The sequence below is a fragment of the Phocoena phocoena genome, chromosome 6 (assembly GCF_963924675.1).
Source record: "Phocoena phocoena chromosome 6, mPhoPho1.1, whole genome shotgun sequence".
Classification (NCBI taxonomy): domain Eukaryota; kingdom Metazoa; phylum Chordata; class Mammalia; order Artiodactyla; family Phocoenidae; genus Phocoena; species Phocoena phocoena.
Genome location: NC_089224.1, coordinates 12,312,022 through 12,335,350, shown reverse-complemented (window position 1 = coordinate 12,335,350; position 23,329 = coordinate 12,312,022). Strand labels below are relative to the sequence as shown.

General features: G+C 49.6%; 1 protein-coding gene across 2 annotated transcripts in view; it reads left to right on the top strand.

Moving 5' to 3' along the window:
• DPYSL2 (dihydropyrimidinase like 2) overlaps positions 1-23,329 on the top strand; it is a 114,154-nt gene that overhangs the window by 29,979 nt on the left and 60,846 nt on the right. Inside the window, exons 1-3 of one of the 2 annotated variants that reach the window (XM_065879623.1) lie at positions 12,498-12,536; positions 15,882-15,970; positions 17,666-17,850. In XM_065879623.1, the coding sequence (XP_065735695.1) occupies positions 12,498-12,536; positions 15,882-15,970; positions 17,666-17,850 (313 nt within the window). Of the gene's footprint in view, positions 1-12,497; positions 12,537-15,881; positions 15,971-17,665; positions 17,851-23,329 lie in introns of those variants that run through there. The other variant, XM_065879622.1, reaches the window with a different exon arrangement.

Below are 23,329 nucleotides of genomic sequence, written 5' to 3'. Positions count from 1 at the left end.
AACACAGGGCCCCCTCCAGGGCAGCCGCTACCCTGCTCCAGCCACCTGTGTCACCTGGGGACAGACACTAGAGTTGCCTAGAGCTTCTGAAGGTAGAAGTGTGGCTTTTTCCATACAAAGTGTCCTAATTTTTCAATGTTGGCTACAAATTCAAAATCAATTAAAATCACTGCGTAGTCAAACAAGATGTGTCTCTGGTCTGATCTAGCCCTGGGGCCACCAAGCTGCAACTTGTGGCGTATTCCGTGTCAGTTAAGGCCAGTTATAAGCCCTGGTCTCCACATCTGTGCCGCCCACGGCAATAGCCATAAGCACAAGAGGCTATTTGAATTGAAATTTAACTTAAATGAAGTAAAATGTAAAATTCCGTTTCTTAGTCGTACTAACCACATTCCTACTGCTCCATTAGGCATGGGCGGCGGCTAGCGGCTACTGACAGAGCAGGTATAGAACGTTCTCTCATTACAGAAAGTTCTTTTACAAAGCACAGTGCTCTAGATGGAAGGGGCATGAAAGGCGATGTTGTGTCAGAAGTGGTTCCCTTTCTTAGACGTAGACATGCGGCTGTGTTTTATCTGCGCTGATTTGTTAGGTGTTGTCATATAGCCAGGATGTGGGTCAGAGGAATGATTTGTGCAGTTTCATATTGTCTCACGCTTCTCAGGGCTGTCACTTTGGTGACTTATGGGGACTTGACAGTGTCAAGATGGATGGAAAAATCCCACCTCTCCACCCCGTTTCTAGCCACTCTACCCTGAGTGTAAGAGATCCACCCCCTGCGTGAGGAGGAGTTTTATCTTAATACCCTTGAGGCAGAACTCTTGGTTCCTCCAGTGGGAAGGGGCTATGGTCTGCACCAGGATGAATATGGAAGGTTGACTCTTAAACAGAGGTTGGCACTGGTGCTTACTTGAGCAGGTACCATCCGTCAAATGATTAGGCTACCTGTAGTCACTTTTCAGGCAAAATGGGTGGCAGTGGTGGCATTTGGAGGGGGATCTCTAGGATGCAAAGGCCAGTTAAGTAGAGCCCTGGGATGGCATCTGAGACTAGGGTTTTGAGGAGTACCAGCTGGTAGGTAGCAGGCAGCTGTTCCAGGGGAGCCCCGCCATTTTTCAGGACGTCCTCCCATACCGATCATCCCAGCCCCTGGATCTCACCAGGCTGGGGTGCAGCCTGAAATCACCTGGAACCACTATATCTTCATGCTTTGATGGGAACCACAGCCTGTCACGTTCCCAGTGACAGCATCTCTCTCAGCCACGAATTCGCTGGTTGGACTCAGACTGGTGTGGGCAGACACAGTTGCCACGGGAGAGCTACATGACGTTGTAATTTAAACAGGCCTGGAGGAAGCTGTCAGAAGGACCCTGCCATGGTCGGGGAAGGGAGAATCAGGCATTCAGTCAGGTGTTGCTGTCTGAGTTGCTGAAGGTCCGAAGGCGCATAGAGGCTAAGTCACTTCCCTGTTGTTCATGGTGAGGCAGAGGATGAGTTGGATCGTGGCCAACTGTCCTGCTCATCGCTGTCATTCGGAGGACCAAATTAACCTTCACAAGTCAGCGCGGAACACTTCCCGGGTTGTCCCAGTAGGAATCGCCACTGAATATTAACCTAGGTAGGCTGAAACAGAGATGTAAGCCAGCTGCATTTTGGCCAGTCAGCTATGGATGTGCATAGGCGGAGAGGGCGGCTTAAGCTGGCGATGGCCATGTGTCCTGATATTGCATGCTGTGTTTTGCATTATGACTTTGCAGCCTGACAACATATTTTGCTGCATCTTTGCTAGGAGAAATGACAATGGCCTTGATGTAGTCTCCTCCACGATTCTGCTTTTGAGGTCACCATATGAATGCCCAGATCTGGCCTCCCCAGCAGATGAGGACTCAGGAACTGATCTGCACTGTGTCTCTCAGCTCTGGCCTTGACCCCAAAGGGGGATGAAAGGGAAGGGCTCAAACCAATGGCTCCCCGGGGGTCATGAGTTTAGGATTCAGACCCCTGCGGTTCTGATGATAACCTGGATCACCCACCAGATCATGACCACTTTTGGTTCTGTAGGCAAAATGGCCAAATGATTTGATATAGAAAAAAAAAGAGAAAAAGAGGAAAGAAAAAAAAGTGGGAGGAGGCACGATAAAGAACATATATCCCAGTACTGGATTGAAAGAACATTTCACAAGGTGACCTTGATCGTCCTGCCTTTGCCTGTCTGAACTTCCCACATGCCAACCAAGAAGGATATTTGTCACACTGTGCTATAAAGAAGTTCTCTGTTCAAGCTATTCTATACCATATCCATTAAGGAGAAGTGTCTGGAGATACATCCACAGATTCTAGAAGTTTCTGCAACATGGAGAGTGTCTCCCAGAGAAGACCTAATCCATCTATGAATATAAGGTGGTACTGGTAGCAAGTTAGGGCACCCAGGCCTTAGTGACAGGTCCACAGACTCTTCTACTAGGAGAGAACGGTTGTCCTGAGTGCCCGTCGGTCCTCCTGGGAGCTTTCCCTAAATGGATGGGGTCTAGGACAGAGCCTGGTTATGAATTTTGTGCCTTAGAAGGTCGTTTTAGACTCAAGTTCCAGTGTAACTGTATTTTATAACTGGGACATTTGTTCACAGAGCTTATTCATTTATCCGCCCTTTACCCACCAGTCCATCCATCCATCATCCATCATCCACCCATCTACCCACCCATCCATTCTTTCGGAATTTGTTGTGTGCTTATTGTCTGCAAGGCACTACAGGGGGTGCTGCAAAAAAGAAAGTGTCATCTCTGCCCTCAAAAAGCTTATTTTCTAGGAGAAGGAGGCAAGGTATAAAGAAATAGGTGCAGGAAACTGTTTCAGGTGCTTTGTTAGAAGTCTGCACAGGGCCCAACTGTGCATAACAGAGAGAGCGGTCAGCTCTACTTGGGGGGCTCAGGAATGGCTGCACAGAGGAGGTACAGGAGTCAGAGAGGGGATGGGTGTGTTGGGGGAGATAGAGATGTGGGTACAGACACAGAGGCTACAAATAGCCCAACACCTTCATGGAAAACAAAGAGTTTGGTGTGGTTAGAGCACGGGGTGTGAACTAGGGCAGCAGAGAGAGCTAAGGAAGGCAAGAGAAGTAGGCAGAGGTTGGATTATTCACAAAGCCTGGACACGACGCCAAGGATTTTGGACTTCAACACACAGCTATTGTGGAGCCATTCTAGCATTATAAGCAGAAGGGTAACATGGCCAGATGTGCACATTTGAAAAAGTACTGACTTCAGGACAGGATAAGACCCAGAAGCAGGGTCCCAGTTAATTAGGCCTGTGAGCGATGGTGACACCTCAGACGAAGGCCGTGGCCTGGGATGGGGAGGAGAGAGAAGGGGAGAGGAAGGGCACCGCCTCCGCCTCAGTCTCTTAGGCCACCAGGATTACTTTCTTCCTCTTTCAGCCCAGTCACTTTAAAGTGGCCATTTTACTAATTTAACTCCATTTCTCAATTCCCGAGGAGCAGAGGGGAACTCCTGAGCCGGGTCGACCAGTGCAGGCACTCCAGTTCTGCCCGCAGTTGGACTGCAGTGCCCGCACGAAGTCAGTGTTGCCCGTGGGTGTAGACTCTGGTCTAAAGGCCCACATCCTCGATGGAGAGTCTGCTCACAGCACAGCTTCCGTTGGCCGTTTATCCTTCTCTGACTTCCTTGTCTGCTTGTGTCTAGTGAGGTCTCATTCTGTTTCTGGAGAGAGGCTGGATGTGCTCAGAAGTTGGAGTGCTCAGTCTTTGGATGGGTGACACTCTGGGGGCACAGAGCCCCCAGCCCAGGCCTAAGGCAGAGGGGCACACTTTTCTGGAGACGGTCAAGCACCCGTGCGTTGCCTGATGGCCTCGCCGTGCACAGCACTTCGTCGTAATGCAAGGAGGGGCCGTGCATAGGGAGCTTGTGAGCTCACCTCCCAACTTCCCTTCGGTCTCCTTGGGCCGGTCCACAGTGGATAATAATCTCTGGCTGACTTGAAAACAAACATTGGGTGGGCTGGACAGAGAGGAAGGAAGAAGGGGGGAAAGGCAGACCGATCTGATTAAGGGGAAATTCCGCGTTTCTTGAAATCTTCACAATATCCAACTGGACTACTTCCAAGAATTCACAGACTGAGCTAATAAATCGCCCCAAAGAGGTCTCTAGGGAACCTGTTTGAAAAAATAGTCAAGAGGCATGGAGTGTTTTTGAATCAGTGAGTAGTTTTCAGTATTGGAACATGGCTGGATTCCTTTAAGAGACTTAAACTCCTGAAATATTATTTACATTCCCTGGGAACAGAGTTCATCCTTTTTCTCGGCCCTTTTTGGAACTGACACAGCTTCTGAATCAAGGAGGGCCCAGACTGACGATGAGGATCCGCTGTGTTTTCTGGGTGTGGGTGAGTCTGAGCCTGGTGTGGGCTTGGAAAGAGGAACCTGACTGCAGTGCCCAAGACTGGCCTGCAGGTGGGGCTGAACGTTAGGATGCTTTTGGAGGAGAGATCTTAGTGGGAAGGGGATCCGCTCGCTCTGTCATGGATAACTGGAAGCCAGCCCACAGAACTCAACCCAATGGGGCGAATTCTTGATATCTGGCATTTTAAAAACCTGGGGTTTACAGCAGGGAGGCAGAGGTGCGCACCTAGGCTGCGGGCTGGCTCAGCGGGGCCGGGTGGCAGGAGGCTGCCTGCATGGGGTCGTTAGGAAGGCCGCGCCATCCGTTTGCTCATTCACCTTGTGTTTATTGAGTGTTGTGAGGTCTGTCCTGGGTGGGATGGAGGGCAAGGTCACTTAGGGAGTTTGCAGTTGAGAGGGAGAAGCGAAATTCCCCAAGTAAACGAATACATGAAAATACTTCCAACTTGTGATCATTGCTGCTGAGATGCTGCTGAGACAGGGAAGAGTGGCGACTATGTGGGCTGACTTCAGACAGGCTGGGCAGCAAGGAGCACCCTGAAGAGGGTATTGAAGAGTGAGGAGCAGCCGGCCCTGCCACGAATAGGAGAAGAGGAAACAGAAGGAGACCAGGGGGCTGCAGAGTGGGGGAGGGGAGGGAGCCCAGGAAGAGTCGGGAGGAGAAGGTGGCAGTGAGAGTTTGCATTTTATTTATGGAAGCAGCCGATCAAGCTCTTCCCCTGTCAGTCACATGTTAATCTATCATGTTTCCAAGGAGAGGAAAGTTGGGCCACCGAGAGAAACTGAATCCCGTTGAATGATGCGGAAAGAAAGAGATGGAGAATTAATCTGGGGACCGGGGAAGTGTCTAAGTAATGCACACGGGTCCTGATTGACTGATGGAAGTTCTCGGCGCCTCGAGTGGCAGCAAACGGGGTGAAGAAAGAGACCACAGGGACTTCCCTGGTGGTCCAGTGGTAAAGAATCCGCCTTCCAATGCAGGCGACGCGAGTTCAAGCCCTGGTTGGGGAACGAAGACCCCATGTGCCACAGGGCAGCTAAGCCCACGCACCACAAATTACTGAGCCTGCGTCCCTCAACTAGAGAGCCCGCGTGCCGCAAACTACAGAGCCCGCGCGCCACTAGAGAGAGAAAACCCGCACGCCACAACTAGAGAGAAGCCCTGGTGCCACAACTAGAGAGAAGCCTGTGTGCCACAACGAAGAGCCTGTGCCTCAAAGAAAGATCCCGCATGCCTCAACGAAGATCCTGCAACTAAGACCCGATGCAGCCAAAAAAAAAAAAGAAAGAAAATAAATAAATAAAATGAATTAATAACTAAAAAAAAAAGAATGATACTGCAGACCACCTACACCCACCTCTTTCATGGTGGGTCCTGGTTTCTGCTAAACAAGTATTTTAATCATTCAAAGAACTAGCCCCTTGGGCTTGGGCTCACCACACAGACCTGGATTAGAATCCTGCTGTTGCTCTTGAAAGAGAGGTTTCTTTGAGCTTTACTCTCCTGCCTAGAAAATAAGGATATGGAGACTTACCTAGTAAGATTTCGGGGAGGATTGAATAAGATGTATTTAAAGCACCCAGTGCTGTACCTAGACTATGGTAGGTGCTCAGTGAATGTCAGTTTCCTCCTTGCTGACTACATAACAGTGAAGACAGATAGGTAGAAAGATAGTGATGATGATATTAATCACTCTTTCATAAGATGCTCGTACTGGGGAAAGAGCAGGACCATCGATGTACTTTGAGGAGGGGGAAGTCCCGGGTAAGGAGTGAGTCCTGCATTTTAGTTCATATTCTCCCAGCTCCCTCCTCTGTAAAAGGAGGGTAGGGTGGTCTACAGGCCAGAGTTAGACTAGTTTAAAAACATTCTTGGGGGACTTCCCTGGTGGCACAGTGGTTAAGAATCCACCTGCCAATGCACAGGGGACACGGGTTCGATCCCTGGTCTGGGAAGATCCCACATACCACGGAGCAGCTAAGCCTGTGCGCCACAACTGCTGAAGCCCGCGCACCTAGAGCCTGTGCTCTGCAACAAGAGAAGCCACCACAATGAGAAGCCCGTGCGCCACAACAAAGACCCAATGCAGCCCCAAATAAAAAAATAAATGAAAACATTCTTGGGCCTTATCTCTGGAGATTCTAATCAGAAGGTCTGAGCTGGGGTCCTGGATGATTCTGACACAGAGGCAAAATCACTCCAGGTGATTAAGACCCAGGAACACTGGAATAAGTGTCTCCAAGACCCTTTCGTCGTCCTGAGTCATCATCCATCACACCAGACAAGGACCAAGGGGACCAGAACCACTCTCCTCATTTGCCACTAGAGGGCGAGCGTGAGGCACGATGGCCAGAGCGAGATGCTGTCTGTCTCGGCTGTGACTGAAAGAGCCCAGGGAAAATCTGTAGTCCCACAGAGGGTGCTGTGCGAGACAGATAAGGCAGGGGTCATTTGGGAGGATTGTGTGCCAACTGGAGATAAGAGGAGAAAGCCAACGTCTACTAGATTCTGTGAAGTGTACGCTTTCTTCTGTGCCTTGATGTCGGACAAGATTTGGAAGATGAAACTTGCTACTTCGTGCAGTAAGGACTTCATCAGGACGCTTCAGAGCCCCAACTTCCAGTTCCAGCAAAATCAGCATCTGGGGCTTCCCTGGTGGCGCAGTGGTTGAGAGTCCGCCTGCCGATGCAGGGGACACGGGTTCGTGCCCCGGTCCGGGAGGATCCCACATGCCGCGGAGTGGCAAAAAAAAAAAAAAATCAGCATCTAGCTCAGAGGGCCAGTCACTCCCGACCCTCATCTGCCCCCACTCTGTCCCCCTCCCGGTAAAGGATGCACCCACTGGAAAAGGCAGTGGGCAGGCTTGGATCTATTGGTCCTTGGCTGTGCTTCTGCAGACTCTGCCCCTTCAGAGTTACATGCACAAAACAAAGGACCGTCATGGCCTGATTCCAGCTGCAGAGAAGCAGGCATCACTTCCCGTTTGGTGTCCTAGTCGATGCCCTTAGTTTTTGGCAAAGCAGAATTCCAGTCCTTTCTCTTTACCACCTCATTAACTTTACGTTCTGCAGCAGGCTGCATTTGAGGCCACAGCCCTTGGCGTCTGTACTGCAGCAAAGTGGGGACTTGAAATCTTCTCTTCTTTGCCAGCAATTTATATTTGGACTTTCCCTGCTCGGTGACATCCTCTAGGTTCCACTTCCATAGAGGCCCAGGGGGCCACAGAAGCAGAAATGGTTACCCTTGCTCCCCAAAGGGGGAAGAAGAAACCAAGGGCAGTGGCAGGGCTGGTCTGGGACTGCCCCAGTCACCCCGGAGTGCCTGAGTGACAGTACCTCACCTCCCGCCCGCAGTTCCTGGCAGGTTGTAGCATGGGAACACCTCAAAAATCCTGACTGGACGTCATCACTCCATGCACCCCATCCTTCTTGAGCCCCTATGCTGTCGGGCCCCATATTAGCGTAAGAGATGAGTAAGACTTTTGAGAGTTCCTAGACTCCACAAACTCAAACTTTACATGGAAGGAAACCCGTGCTCACCTGGTTATAGGTGAGGGTAGTAGTGTGTTGATGGAGTAATATGATAAATGGCATAATATGGGCACATGCAAGGAATAATGGGAGGGTGGAGAAAAGAACGATTGAAGAAACTGATGCTGAGGAAAAAATGACTAGAGACGCCTTGTCTGATGCTGGAGTTGTTTTAGGATTCGATGCTCTCGCCCCGTGCATTCTCAGTCTTGGTGGTACGTGGCAGTTTTGTTTAGCGGAGGCGTAGCTTAAGATTCAGGTAGCTACACCTATGCGAGGAATAATAAGCTGCATTCTAACGAGGTCCTCATGCAGTTTCAGAGGACAGGAGTGGGCTGGCCAGGAAGGAAGCCCCAGCAAGGTGGCAGAGCTAAAAGAAAGGCCTGAGCTGGGGATGTTGCTGACAACCAAACTCACCTCCGTAGGGATGTGAGTCTTTTTTCTTGTAATAGCAGTTACAGCATTTGTTTATGTACCAAATGTTGAGGGTCCCGCCACAGATCAGGCAGTGTGCTGGTCACTGGAAAAAGAGGAATACAAGGCTCTTAGCTTCTGGGAGACATGCTCTGATAGAAGAAATGGACAAGTAATTACGATGCAACAGGATGTGTGTTACATTAGAGGTGAATACAGGAGGCTGTGCTCAATGCTTTGGGGGGGGGTGGATGGGTGCAGATGCACCCGGTGAGGTGACATTTAAGCTCACATTTATTTATTGTTTTGGCCGCGCCGTGCTGCCTGTGGGATCTTAGTTCCCCGACCAGGAATTGAACACACCTCCTACAACGGAAGTACAGAGTCTTAAGCACCGGACCAACCGGAAGTCCCTCAGCTCGCGCTTAGAGGAAGTGTTGAGGGAGCCGGAAAAGGGAGCAGCATCCGCGGGCCTGGATTTGAGAAGGCACGCGGCCCGGAGGGCACTGCGTGTGTGTCTGCATGCACCCCCCTGAGCCTGGGTGTGGGGTCGTGGGTGCTGAGAGGTGGGAGATGAGGCTCCAGAGAGACTGTGGTCGGTCAGGTGCAGCCCTCGAGTAGAACTCACCCCTGCTGCTCATGGATCACGAGGCAAGTTCTCCCTTCCTCCAGATCACCAGGATGCCCGGGATAGAACCATTTCATTAACCCACTGTTCATCACTTCTTGCTCTTTCTGGATGCTGGGGGAGGAGTATGGGAAGTGGGGAGGCAGGGGCTCTGGGAAGGGGTCATGAATGTGGACTAGGCCAGCTTATAATGCTTTAACTTTTTTTTTTTTTTGCGGTACGCGGGCCTCTCATTGTTGTGGCCTCTCCCGTTGCGGAGCACAGGCTCCGGACGCGCAGGCTCAGCGGCCATGGCTCACAGGCCCAGCCACTCCGCGGCATGTGGGATCTTCCCGGACCGGGGCACGAACCCGTGTACCCTGTGTCGGCAGGCGGACTCTCAACCACTGCGCCACCAGGGAAGCCCATAATGCTTTAACTTTTTAAAAATTCAGAAAAATCAATGCCTGAGAATCGGTTCATATATATGGTTCAGGGACAATGATTTTTAACTTTACAGGCAATTGTCATTGAGTGTTTGCTTAAAGACAGTGTAAAAATACTGTATATTAACAAGTCAATCAATGCAGAGTGGGTGGAAAAGTCTCCCCCACGTCCTTTGCTTTTCTGCATTGCATTGAGTGGGAAGTATGCTGAAAAACGCAGATTGCTGACAGTTCATTTCCTTGGTCAGTTAAAACTATTTGGAATCTTCTATGTGCCAAATACTCTTAGGCTCTACTCAGAACAGACAAATCAACTTACACCTTACATCTTTAGATATTTATGAGTGGTAATGTCAGTTATCATGGACTAGGAACCTCATATGAATGGGTATAGAAACAAGGCTGATACAAATAAGATGGACATAAAAGCTCCTGGGAGCAAAATATTCAAGGGCAAACTGATAACTAACAAGGTATAGTTAAAGCTGTTATGATCAAGCAGTTCAGGAGCAGGAAGACAGAACAAGAATATAAACAAATAATGGAATTAGAGGTTATTTTGTTTTACATTCATTTGACTCATTATTTGTTTGCCAGGTAGTATTTTCCTTATGATTTAATAGGACACTCGTCCCCCTGCTGCCCTCTCCCCCGCCACTGCTAATTGGAACCTACAGTGGGTTTTCTCGGGTAGGAGGGTGCATTCTATGCTTTCTCAGACTTGTTGTGACTTTGACCCTTTTAGGGTGACACCAATACTTGCTGACTTCAACTCACTTGGCTCTTAGCACATCACGTAGTTGGAGGGGGAAGTGCTCCCTTTTTATTTTTAAGATGCACAGCTAATTGGAACTGGAATGAAATAACCAGCCGGGAAGCTTGCTGCATGCCTCACAGCCCCTTTCTGGGACTTCAGAATTTACAGGAATAGGAATGAAAGGGTGCATTTTACACTTTCTGGACAAATAACCATCCAAAGTAGCCAGATGCAGAAAGACTTTGAAACATGGGCCCATAGTAGCCTCAGGGTTATTTTGCATTTATCTGGCTAATCTTTGCTGATCAGGTGTGAGCCAATTAGATTCTTTGTTTTTCTTTTTCATGGTTGCCTGAAGGCCTAGATTATTTAGGGATTCTATCTATTGTTTGATCTCAAGCAGAGAAGCCCAAAGCTGTGGGCCAGCCCAGATGTTTGTCATTGTACCTGTCTGGGCAGCTTTCCAAAGAGATGACCTTTGGTAGATTGCTCGGGATCAACTGGTCCAGCTTTTTCCTTCTACAGGGATTCTGAAGTAAGAGCATCGGAGCAGGACTTGGACAGAGACAACGGGTCCCAGCCTGCTCAGTTGCTAGCCCAAGAAGAGAGGCCTTAAAAGCTGCTGTAAGTGTGATAGAATCTCTGGCTGGGGAGTCAAGTGTCCCCGTGTTTTAAACTCAGATTCTGGGAGGTTCTCTCCATGACTCAGGATCCCTTGCTTTTTAGGATATAAGCTCGCCTTTTTTTCATTCCTCCTGCTTCTCCAGTTTATCTCCCGGCTTCCGGCCTCATTATGTGAAGTATGGGCCCGCCTATAGCAATGCAAATCCTTTGGGCTCCTAGGGCGCTGCAATCCCAACAGTTTCTCCTCAACAAAACTGCAGGCAGCAGCGAAATGCTCTCTCTCCACCATACCCCGAAATGGGTGTAGGTGAGCGTGACTGTTAAAGAGGAGACCCGGGCCCTAGATTGGGCCTTTTTCGGTCTCAACAGGCGGCTGCTGCTTCCCCCGCTGCCCCTAAATTCCTTGCGACCCCAAGGCACAAAAGGACGTTTCAGGGCGGGGTTTCCATCCCCAGCAGCGGGCTACAGTCTTCCCCGGCTGCCTTCCTTCCCTACTCAGAGCAGTGAGGGCTTCGGACTTTCCTTTCCAGCTAGCTGCCAGGCCACTGATGCCCGAAGCCCGGCCTCCGGCTCCACTTCCTGTTTGCTGCCTCACCCCGGGCCCGCGCTCGTCCACCCCGGGGGAGCCCAGCCCGGCGCCGGCCGCCCGCAGGCCCGCGGCCAGCGGCCCCTCTCCGGGGCTGGGCGTGGCCGGCGCGGCCGGCGCGGCGCCGCGCGGAGACTCCCCGCCCCGCTCCCCTTCCCTCCGCTCGCGGCCATCTGAATTCCCCCTTCGACTCCTGGGCGGAGGCCAAGCGAGCCTTCGCGAAAGGCGACGGCGGCGGGAGGAGTACTTGGGCGCCCCTCCCGGGCGGCGCGGCGCCGGCCGGCCGTGCAGTCGCGCGCTCGCCGCCAGCAAAGCTATTGGCTCGGCGCAGTCACCCCACGCGGGCTGCAGCGGCGGCCTCCGCGGATTGGCGCGCGGGCGAGCATCCACCGGGGCGCGCGCGAGCGGGTGCGTGCTGCCTAGGCCGCACCGAAGCCCGCCGCCCGGGCCGCACCGAAGCCCACCGTCGCGGGGCGCGGTTCTCTCTGCCCGTAATGACCACCCCTCCGCTGTCCCTGCGATGCTGATGCTGCATTTGGGGCCGCTGCCAGCCCGGGTGGCCGATGCACCAGTGTAAAGAAAGGGCGCGAAAGGCGCGCTCCCCGCTCGGGCGCACGCACCGACCGCCGCCCTCCGCCGCACACTGCAGCAATTCGCGCTCTCGCGCCGCACCCCTCCCCGCCTGCACTCATTTGCATATCCCACGATTGTGGCCAATCAGGACTCGTCTATCTCGAAGCGGACGGGTTTGGCCTAAGAGGAAAGGGAGTGGCTGGCGGCGCATGCGCCGCGGTGGCCGACTTGAACTGAGGCTTTTATTGCTGTAGTTTATTTCCACCCCCTTCCCTACTGCTCTGTCTCTCTCTCTTTCTGTCTCTCTGTCTCTCTCTCCCTCTCTCTCTTTCTTTTTTTCCACCCTAGCTGAGGCAGTGTTGGAGGAGAGGAAGAAAGGGAGACAGAGGATTGCATTTATCCCTTAACATTCCTGAAAATTTCTATCAGCAAGACCAGCTAAGCGGCTGCACATTTTTCAATCCTGCAAAAAATACCAAGTCTCTTTCCGGGCAATTTTTGTTTTAAAGCTGCCCTCTTGAAATTAATTTTTTCCCAGGAGAGAGATGTCTTATCAGGGGAAGAAAAATATTCCACGCATCACGGTGAGTTTGGTACTTGTGAAATCTGCGATCGGCCAGCAACCTTTTGTGGCACAGAACACATAAGGAATTTTTTTTAAAGGAGGGGGAGGAAGAGAGACCCAACTTTTTTTTTTTTCCTTTTTTCCCCTTGTTGCTAAAGAAGGCGATCGTGATGGGAGACGCAATCCTATAGAATTGTAAGCCATATAGTTTCTAAGGCATTAAAATAGGAGCGTGAGTGCATTAAGGTCGTTTTAGGTAGCGCGCCAGATCCGCTGTATCCTTTTATTGTCAGAGCGAGATGCTGTAGTGCTGGCCTGCGGGGTGTAAGCAAATGGATGCCAGATTGAATATGCATGGTTGAAGCTCGGATATTGTTCTCCCGGCTGCGTGCTGCGATGCTGGACTCCAGGAGCTGGACTCCAGGAGCTGGACTCCAGGAGCTGGATGGGGAGATGGGGAAATGGATTCTTCCTGTATCTCCCGCCACCCACCATAAAGGGCTTTCTGGAGCCTTCCTCCGGTTCCTCAGAAAAAGGAGCGTGTTTTAGCTCGGAGGCGTAATGACAGCAGAGGGATGCTGAAAAGGGCTGGGTGTACCGGGATCCTGTGGAAACGGGAAGGAAAAACAGGGACGCGGTGATGAGCAGAGGAGGGGGGGAGGTAGGCGTGGGCTTTTTGTTGACCGGGTCCGGTTTTTGGTGGCCCTCTCGGCTTCCTCGCCCAGTGGTTTGGGGCAGGGACCCTGGCGGCTCTGGGCTCGCTTTCTTGTGTCTTTCTGCCCCTTCTGCAGCCGGGGAGGCGTCCGTGTTGGCGCATACAAAGCGGGCTGGGAGGGTGGGCGTTGGGGAAAGCGGGCTGGGAGGGTGGGCGTTGGGGACAGTGCCGAGCCGGGGCTCTGGGAGGTAATGGCGCTGCGCGACGCGCGGAGCAGATGGCCCGGCCTCGGCCAGACAATGATCGCAGAGGCCGGAGATGCCGGCGCAGCTCTGGGGCCTGGGGTTGTTAGTTTGTAAATCACGAGAAGCTCCAAGCGATGACTTTGCGATGCTTCGGCTATGAACACAGGTTCTTGTTCCCGCTGCTCCCCCGCCCCCATCTTTTCCCGGAAAAGTCTCGCCAGTCCTAGTTCTCTACATCCCCGAATGAAATCCCGGGGAGGGAGGAACGCGAGGGAAATTCATTGTTATGTAATGATGTGCAATTGCAATGGGCCAGCTGATTGCTGGGTAGAACCCAGGGCTGAGGCGGTGACCGAAAGAATTTTTGAAAAGTCCAGATGTGTTTAGGGCTGGGTTTGAGGGAGTGCTTTCGCTCTGGTTTCCTCCTTAGCCACGGGTACCCCGACTTCCACTGGATGTACAAGGGCACACCCATCCGCAGGAGAGAGATGTGGGAGCACATGCACAGGGGAAGGGGCGTGTGCTCGGGAGGGTTTATAGGATGAGCTCTTCTACAGCGGGGGGTGGGTACTAGCTTTTTCTTGAGGGCCAAGGACCCGAGATCCCAAAGGGCAGAGCGCCGGGAGACCCAGCGTTATGTGTTCCTTGCACTGCAGGAAGGAATCTGGGGAGTGGGGTGGAGGGCAGATTTGCTGCAAGCCTCAAGTACTCTGCTGTCTTCGTGAATGAAAAAGGCAGTTTCGTTTTGACAGTGTGGGGAGAAAATAATTCAAAAAGCAAACAATCAACAAGACTGATTTTTAGAAGAGCGCCCCCTCTGCCCTTTAACAGAATCTGGTGGCATTATCGTAGGACCTATAGCGTGGTTTCCTTTCCTCCATCAGCACGGCCAGCCTGTTATGTAAGATGCCACTCGAGTGAGCGGGGCTGTGATGTTTCATTTTTTTTCTCAACAAGATGTTGGCTCGGGGATTCGCATGATGGCTGAAACAGGTACTGCAGTGACTAAGGGGAACAGGTGGTGAAGGGCAGGGCTTCTCTTTGCCTCCCAGGCGATGTTTATCCCATCAGAGCTGGATTCTGCGGAAGAGGGGGAGATCATTGTAGACAGATAAGTGCACTGGATCAGGTGACCTTGGGCCAGTGGCTTAACGTCTCTGAGCCTCAGTTTCTTTATGTGTCCTTGGGACAAGAATCTAGCTCCCATCACCTCACAGATTTGATTTGAGGCTTGGGTGACATGGTTTACAGGACAGGATTTTGTAAAGGTCTTAACCTTTGCCTCATATAAATGCAGGAATCGTTGCTGACTATTTATTCCCATTTGACTTTCCAAACCCTACAGCAGGATGAAGGTCCCTACAGTGCAACAATTAAAATAATCTTAGTGTTTCTCATGATGTTAGAAAAACAATAAATACTTTCTAAACCCAGGGGTGTGTGCATTTCTGTGTAGAAGTATCTTTTTTTCTAGGTCTCTAGTAGCTTATATATATTTTTAAAAAGTTGCTGTAATTTCTTCTTGGTAGGTGCTAAATATAAAGCACTTGCTGAGAATATTATTCTTAACAGAATTTTGAGTTAACCATTGTCAAAATGAACGCCGTTCTTTGAAGTGGCATAGCATTCCATCAGCAGCATTTGGGATAGAGATAAATCATAATGTAACATTTCTGTTACATTCTTGGCTCTTATATGCTGCTTGTCATATATTTTTTGTACCAATTAAAGTATCAGTATTGTGTACAGTCAATAATAGTGTTAGATTTTAGAACTTGCCATCTCACCTACTTTATTCTAAAACTTTACCTTTTCTTAACAGCTTAATAGTTAAAATGGTGCATGTTCGAAGTGGTTTTTCCCCCTCTTTGCTACAATTGTTGTGATTTACCTCGAAGATAAATGCAAATATAAAGAACATACTGAATTGAAACCTTGCTGTGGATGAACCAAGTGTGTTTGTATATAGTATCCCATGACAACAGACTTCTGGTTAAATTTTCCCGACACAAATCTCAGCAAGAATCGACTTCCGCTACATGTGGGTGTATTATTTTTTTCAAATGAAGTTTAGCCTAAAGCCATTTAAAGCGATTGCCTTCTTTATCTGAAATCTTTTTACTGATCTTTAAAGGAAGATTGTTAGGCTGTTTTTTTCATTCTTTTTCTTTTGTGCTTGTAGGTCTAATGGAAAGAGATGGTTGTTGTCTCTGTTGTGTTTTTTTTCTTTTTCTTTTTTTTTTTCTCTAGGATAAGCTTTGAGCTTTGCCAGTATGTTCTGACTCATCGAGTGATGAGTAGATTGCCAAATGCAGACTCACCTTTGTCACTGAGTTTCCAAAATTGGCTCATTTTGAGCATCACTTTTGAGCAGTGAAAATGTGGTCTTAGCTCATTTATCTTACTACCAACTGTTTCTCATGGATCAGTTACGAATTGTGACCTTACTGCTTCTTTGTTTCAGAGTGATCGTCTTCTGATCAAAGGAGGTAAAATCGTTAATGACGACCAGTCATTCTATGCAGACATATACATGGAAGATGGGTTGATCAAGTAAGTGTAACTCAATATTGCCACAAATTTGGGTACCTTGCAGTGTTCCTAAGCATTAGCTCCAATTCACACCCGTAGTATCAAGCTGTAGTGATTTAGAGACTAACTCAGTATCTGTTTAAGCCTAGTTTGATTGGTGGTAATTAGTGAGTTTGAAAACTCAGATTTAGGGAATTCAAAACCACAGTTAAATGCACACCCATTTCCTTACGTGTTGTGTAATTGACTATTTTTAACCGAGGTGACACATCTTGTTGCCACATACTCAGGTTATGATCCATTGACTATATTAAAGGTTTCACTAGAATGCACTTGTGTGGGGTGGATAGGACAATCAAAGGACACAAACGTGAAGTACAGCCTCTTCTATCGTGATAGCACATCTGCCTTAATCAAGAATCCAAGTTGTTGGGGGCAATGGACACCACATTAATTACTACGTCACAGAGACAAATTACTGCCTCATTCCGAAGGAATTTTAGGTTTCATGTTTTAAGTGGGAACTAACACAAATGGGACTGCCCTTGTGTTTATTGTGTGTTATGTTTCAAAGGAGAAAACAACAAAGCAGTTACTGAATTAGGGTATTTTTGGGTCCTAGAGGGTTAAGTGAGCTGAGAACGTCTCAATATCCTCGTGCCCTTCCGACTGGGACAGCTCAGAGGGCTCTGAAGAAATAGCACATCTGTTTAAAGACAAACACTGCTGCAAATGACATCTTTTAAATAAGCAGCATTTATCAAGGGCAAGCAGCAAACCAGTCCAGAGGAGTGGAAAATTGTAGTGGACGTGTCTGTTGCCTGGAAACTCACACCCTGATTTACGATCCTAAAAGAGGTTTTAACATTTCCACATTTAATGTTTTCTCCATGTGTGTTTGCTTGTGACAGTCTCAGCTCCAGGCTCTGAAATACCATGACTTTCATGTTCCATTTTCCCCCAAGTGGAAAGCAGCATGATCTGGTCTGTAAGACTCTGGCCTAGAAGTGAACAAGCCTGTGTGATATTTTTAGTCATCACTAATTTGTTTTAGAACTTTACCAACTCCCCCTTGATTACTTTTTCCTTTTCCAAAAACTAGCATAAAGAGATAGCAGAGATATTTTTTAAAAATTGGAAATGAATCCTTGTTACCCAACTTAATGAATATTAATTTTGCCGCCTTTGTTATCTGAGTTGCTGATCACATGCTTCCAAATTTTTAAATAGTTGCAATCATAGTGTTTACTTATTATTATCTTTGCTTTGTTTTGTTCTATTCCCTACCCTTCTACTCCTCATTTCTCTTAGTTGGAAAGGATATGGTGAAAATAAATGTTTGTAAAGTGCAACCAGGTCTGGAGAAAATTGTTATAGGATAATTAACTCAACTGAGTGTGTTGTAAGGAAAGTATAGTGATATTTTACGTAAATATCTCAGGGCTTTGTTATCATTTGATCATATGGGTTTTCTGGTAACTAAGCCTCTTTGATTGGCCTCTGATGCCTTATTTAGATTTTGTTTTCTAGTATGCTCTGCATTGCCTCTTGAGGGTAGGGAGTGAGGGGTGCACAGATTATGAATGATAACAATAATCTGAAGAGTCTTTAGAACATAGGGGAGGGTCGTTTATGGCATGGTTGAAAATGTCTGTCAGATCCCGTTTGATTTAGGACATTTCTTTACAATCATTGTCACCTACCCTGTTTATTTAGGCAAATAGGAGAAAACCTGATTGTGCCAGGAGGGGTGAAGACCATTGAAGCCCATTCCAGAATGGTGATCCCTGGAGGGATCGATGTCCATACCCGCTTCCAGATGCCCGATCAGGGGATGACCTCTGCTGATGACTTCTTTCAAGGCACCAAGGCAGCCCTGGCTGGGGGAACCACCATGATCAGTAAGACAGCTTACAAAGAATAATCTTAGGGCTTGGGAACCATTATCGTTTGAAAAATGAGTCTGTGTCGTTTGAGTCTTTCCTTCTAAAGGTTGCGGAACTAAGCAGTGGACGGATCTACCACGTAAGGGGGTGAGGGTGGGCCAGCCTTAGTCTCATTTTCTGTCCAGCCCCGAGGTTCTCCAGTTGAACTTGAGAATACGCTTCTAGAGAATTTTTGTAGGATAAAAGAGTGGCTTCTTGCTTTCTCTGCTTGAGAACTTCTGTCTTCCTTAACCTGAAAAATGTGATTTGATTGTGGTCACTTTGAAAACACAGCATTTGGAGTAATCTTCAAAGCTATGAGTTTTGAGCCTTTGCTCCTAACTATTTGATTTTGACTTTTAAAGAATTCCTGAGTGTGTATCTTCTTGGAAGGAGGCCGGGGTACAGCAAATGAACTGTTGAACCAGGAACGTCAGTTCCGCTGATAGGAAAATCAAGTGGAGGGATTACTTCCTGGCCTGGGTTTGACATAAATGGAATTGGGCAGTCCTGCTTGCAGAAGCACCCACAGATATCAGTTGTTTAGATATGAAAATTGCTGCTGTGAAGAGCTGGGTGCCCTGTAAACATCGCTCACTTGGATTTATGCTTTTCATTCAGCTAAATCTAAAGTATATTTCCTAACAAATGTGAAGGGTTTGCTTGTGAATGTAGGTTTCCAGCCTGCCTGTTGATTGTCCCTTTGGCAGATATCATTTTGAGTTTGAGGAGGTAGGCAGGTTGCACAGTGGCCCGCCAGACACACTTTTTTTTTTAATTCTTATTTTTTTATTGAAGTGTAGTCGATTTACAATGTTGTGTTAGTTTCAGGTGTACAGCAAAGTGATTCAGTTATATATCTCTATGTATCTATTCTTTTTCATATCCTTTTCCATTATGGTTTATTACAGGATATCGAATATAGTTCCCTGTGCTCTAAGGACCTTGTTGTTTATCTATTTTATATATAGTAGTGTGTATCTGTTAATCCCGAACTGCTCATTTATCCCTTCTCCCCTTTCCCCTTTGGTAACCATAAGTTTGTTTCTATGTCTGTGGGTCTGTTTCTGTTTTGCAAATAGGTTTATCTGTATCATTTTATTCTTTTTGGTTCCACATATAAGTAATGTCATATGATATTTATCTTTCTATGTCCGACTTCACTTAGCACGACAATCTACAGGTCCATCCGTGTTGCTGCCATTGGCACTATTTCATTTTTTTTTTTAAAGATTTTATCCAGGGCTTCCCTGGTGGCGCAGTGGTTGAGGGTCCGCCTGCTGATGCCGGGGACGCGGGTTCGTGCCCCGGTCCGGGAGGATCCCGCGTGCCGCGGAGCGGCTGGGCCTGTGAGCCATGGCCGCTGGGCCTGCGCGTCCGGAGCCTGTGCTCCGCAGCGGGAGAGGCCGCAACAGTGAGAGGCCCGTGTACCGCAAAAAAAAAAAAAAAAAAAAAAAGATTTTATCCAGGAGTGAAAGGCAATATACAGTCTGTCTCAAAAGCTTATAGTTCAGTTCAGAAGAGGGTCCAAGTGGAAAGAACTTAGCTCTTTCTGCTTTAGAAAAAAACCTATCTTGCTGGTTACTTTTCAGAATGATGCTCTCTTTACGTGTAACTTTAGGGTCTGTTTCTAAGCTTCCTCTTATCTGCCCTACCACCCAGAAGAACGCTGCTATCCCATTCTAGTTCGAGCTCTTCGACTTTTTTAAATCACACACTCACCTCCTTGTGTCCTTTCTGGTCTTCGGAGTGTCATCACTGACCAGAAAGAGCACCCACGTTTAAGCTTTCCTGTTGCTGCCTCTTTCTTGCCACACGTATTACCTTCTAACCTAGAGGGTGCTGTTCTTGTTGGTGGCGGTGTTGGCGTCTGCACACCCCTTGGGACTCTGGCCTAGTGTTGACGCCTGCTGTTTTGTCAGTGGCATCTGTCAGGACTCACTGGCACCAGTCGGCATTTCCACCCCTCCTGCAGGGCCAGCCGTGGAGCCACACTGGAGCTTGGAGAAGCACAGATGGCCTGGGTGTCAGCCTAGAAGACCAAGCCAAGGTTATAATCTGCCTCAGTTTGGAGTCCCTATGGGGGCCCTGTAAGCCTGTGCCTTGGTCGCAGAGTGTTAATAGGTCACAAATAATATTTCCTAAGGGAGCGATCAGTGACGTGTATCATTGGGCTGAGGGGCAGCCCTCCGAGGTGGAAATAACCCCAACCAGGGCACTAACTTGCTGTGTGACCTTGGACGAGTCACCTCGCTTTTTTGGGCTGCTCGTCTGCACAGTGAAGGATTTGCGCTAGATGACCCTGGATGCCCTTTCCAGCGCCCACGTTTGGCGATTCACAGAGCTCAGAGACAGAGTTGGCCTCTAATCGGATGCACTTCGCACCACGATGCATCAAAGCCCTGCTTTCTCTCCGACTTACTTGAAAGACCCCATCCTGCATTCTCGAATGTGCGTTTTCACTCCTCAACACTTGTCCGGTTCTTTGGCCCCTCTCCTGCTTCTTGTCCCTTTCTGCCAAGGGCGCATCCCTTCCTGCTGACACCCTGACCTTCCCTTTGGCCTTCTTTCTCAGTGGTTGTGGGCATCTTCCCTTCCTGCCAGGTGGGTTCCTTGTGTGCAGGGACCAGGGATGTCTCCACAAGTCCTGCACCTGTACCGAGGGCCCAGAATAGGCAGCGGATGACCTTATGGCAGCTCGGAACGAAGGAGGAGGGAGAAATCAGACTGCCTGCCCCTCTCACTTGAGCAGAATGCAAGCGTATTTTAATGCAGGGGTGGTGATGCGGTCAAAGAGGAGGGTGATTTAAGGAGATCTCAAAGGACGAAAGTAGTCAGAGGTAGTGGCGATGTGGTCACAGTGGTCACACCCCAAACTCCACTGCTTGTGTATCCTGAGAAAAGTATCTACTCCTGCAAATGCCCACCTGTGGTTACTGACCTCTATAGAATTCCCACTGCCTGCCCTTCCCTCGGGAGATAACGTGGCCATAATACAGATGAGGATATCAGGCTTCTTTTTCCTGCTTATATGCGTTCTGCATTGCTTTAACTGTGTCCGCGGCTGGAGCCCGCTTCATAGTGGGAGCCTTGCAAAGAGGCATAGCTAGCTTAGTGGGTCAGGACCTGCGACCTGCTCCTTCGGTGAGATTGTAGCTTCTTTAATGAGTATTGAGGCCAGAACTAAGTATTTCGGGCACGTTGAAGGGATTCAAGTGAAAACTTACGGAAACAAAAGCCCCTGAAGGAAATTGGCACCATACCACCTGCAGCCCCTCCCTCCCAGCTTTCTGAGTTGCTCCAAGCCGTGTCACTTGATGTGTCTTCACCTGCCGCTTGCTGTGTGTTTCCCAGGTCTCGGGACCTGGAGGCTCCATTTCGGTCTGAAATGGCACAGCCTGTGGTGGAAAATGCAGCTGAATATTCCCAGTTTGGAAACGGAGGTGACACGTCAGCAGCAGAAAATAATATTATTGCCATCAAACAGAGCCTCCCATTGAGAAACGTACAACGATATCTTTGTAAGGGGCCGTCCGTGTGGGGCAGAGGGAATGTCCTTTGCCCTTCCCATCCAGTGATGCGTGGGCAGAGGCTCTAGACATGCTCCCTGTAGGTGGCATTCAGACCAGCTGAAGGGTCACGGAAGCGGCAGGGGTGCTGCTTGGAGAAAGCGCTGCTGGCGTCCCCGGGGACTTTATGATCATCAGAGTTGTTGAGACCCCAGCGTCTCCAGGAAGCAGGCGGGAACAGTTCCATTTTATAGAGGGGAAGCCAGAGGGCAGGGCACTCACCCCGCGCATCAGTGCAGGCGGCAGTTATGGAGCGCACACCTGCGACTGTGACTCCACCACCTGCCAGCAGTGTGACCTTTGCTTTAAGCCTCGGTCGCCTCACCTGCAAAACGGGGAGAGTTGTTACAGAGATCGACAGTGGAGGCATCAGAATAGTACCTGGCCCGCAGTTATCACTCAGCCGTGGTGGTTATTATCGTTCCATCTCACATCAGCTACCAGCAACCACCCGTCTCCATAGAGGCCCCCTCTGGATCTCAACTCTCTCAACAGAGGCAGAGAAAAGAGGCTCCAGCTGTAGGGTCTGACCCGAACATTTGGGAGCAGGGGTCCTCCAAGCATGGTCAGCAGACTGGGTACCCTGGTGTTACTTGGGGTAACACCTCCTAAAACATTCAGCTTCCTGGGCCCACCCAACCCCTTGAAGTGGAGAGTCTGCTGATGGGACCTGTGAATCTGTACTTGAATCTGGTGATTGTCAAGTGCACCTGGGGAGCTGTTGGAAAGTCTAGATCTCGGGGGTCCGTGCCAGATCTACAGACTCTAGATCGCTAAGGATCAGAAGCCTCTGCTCAGGGAAGAGAGCCTGAATGTTCCTGCTAACCTGAACTCAGCGCTTTCCCTAGGGGTGTGGAGCCCCCAGCACAACACACCCAAGGGGGCTTCTTCCCCGCCCCGAAGCTGCTGTACAGCAGAGACGGACCTGAGCACAGACAAGGAGAGGACAGCCAGATGCCTCGGGGCTGGAAGGGGCTGTCTCTCCTGAACTCTGGGCTTGTCACTTACCCGCTGGATGTGGCTCCCAGAGGTACCCCGATTCCCGCACCCAGCCACCCCCAGTCAGACTCACCCTCGTCTTTCCATCTCCTGCTGCTACCCCAGCGCCCAACCCCGGAGAGGGCTGCCCTCAGGGTCAGGCTGACTCAAACCCACGGTCACCTTGTGCCGAATCAAGTCAATTCTGTCTCTGTATTATCTCTTGGCGTGTTATCTCTTCCTTTGCCAATTCAGACCTTTATCGTCTCTACTGGATTTTGGCCCCAGCTTCTGAGAGTCTCACTGCCCTGATCCCTACCTCTGCAGCCCATACATCACCTTGCAGCCTGGGCTCTTCTTGTGGACCGATCATGCTACCTCCATTCTCTGAAGCCCTCAGCGACCCCCTCTGGCTCTGAGAATGCAGCCCAAGTGGCAGAACCCAATCCTGCTGCCCCAGCCGAGACTCACATTGTCAGTTACCCCAGCCAGGGATGCCCTTCCCTTCTTTCCTCTGCCTCTGGCAATCTTCGTTACCCTTCAAGGGCTAGCTTAGGTGTTACCTCCCTCCCGAAGCCCCCATGCAGCCCCCTCTGCCGTAATCTACCACTTATTCTGTGCGCCTCGGCCAACAGTGGGTCTTCATGGCCTGGCCGTCGGGACATGCGTCCTGTGTTACAGTTTGATCAAGGCTCCTCTGCCTCTTTCTGTTAACGTTCCCCGCCCAGCAGTGTCTCACTCCTGAGACACTGACTCCATTGATGCCCGCGGTTGAATGAATGAATGATTGGATGAGTTTAGTTGCTCATGGGACTTGGTGTCCTGCTTCATCTGAATGATGCCAGAGGATCGAAAATCCTGGGGTGGGAGGAGGGTTTACACGTCTGGTGTTAATTGCGTTCATTTCC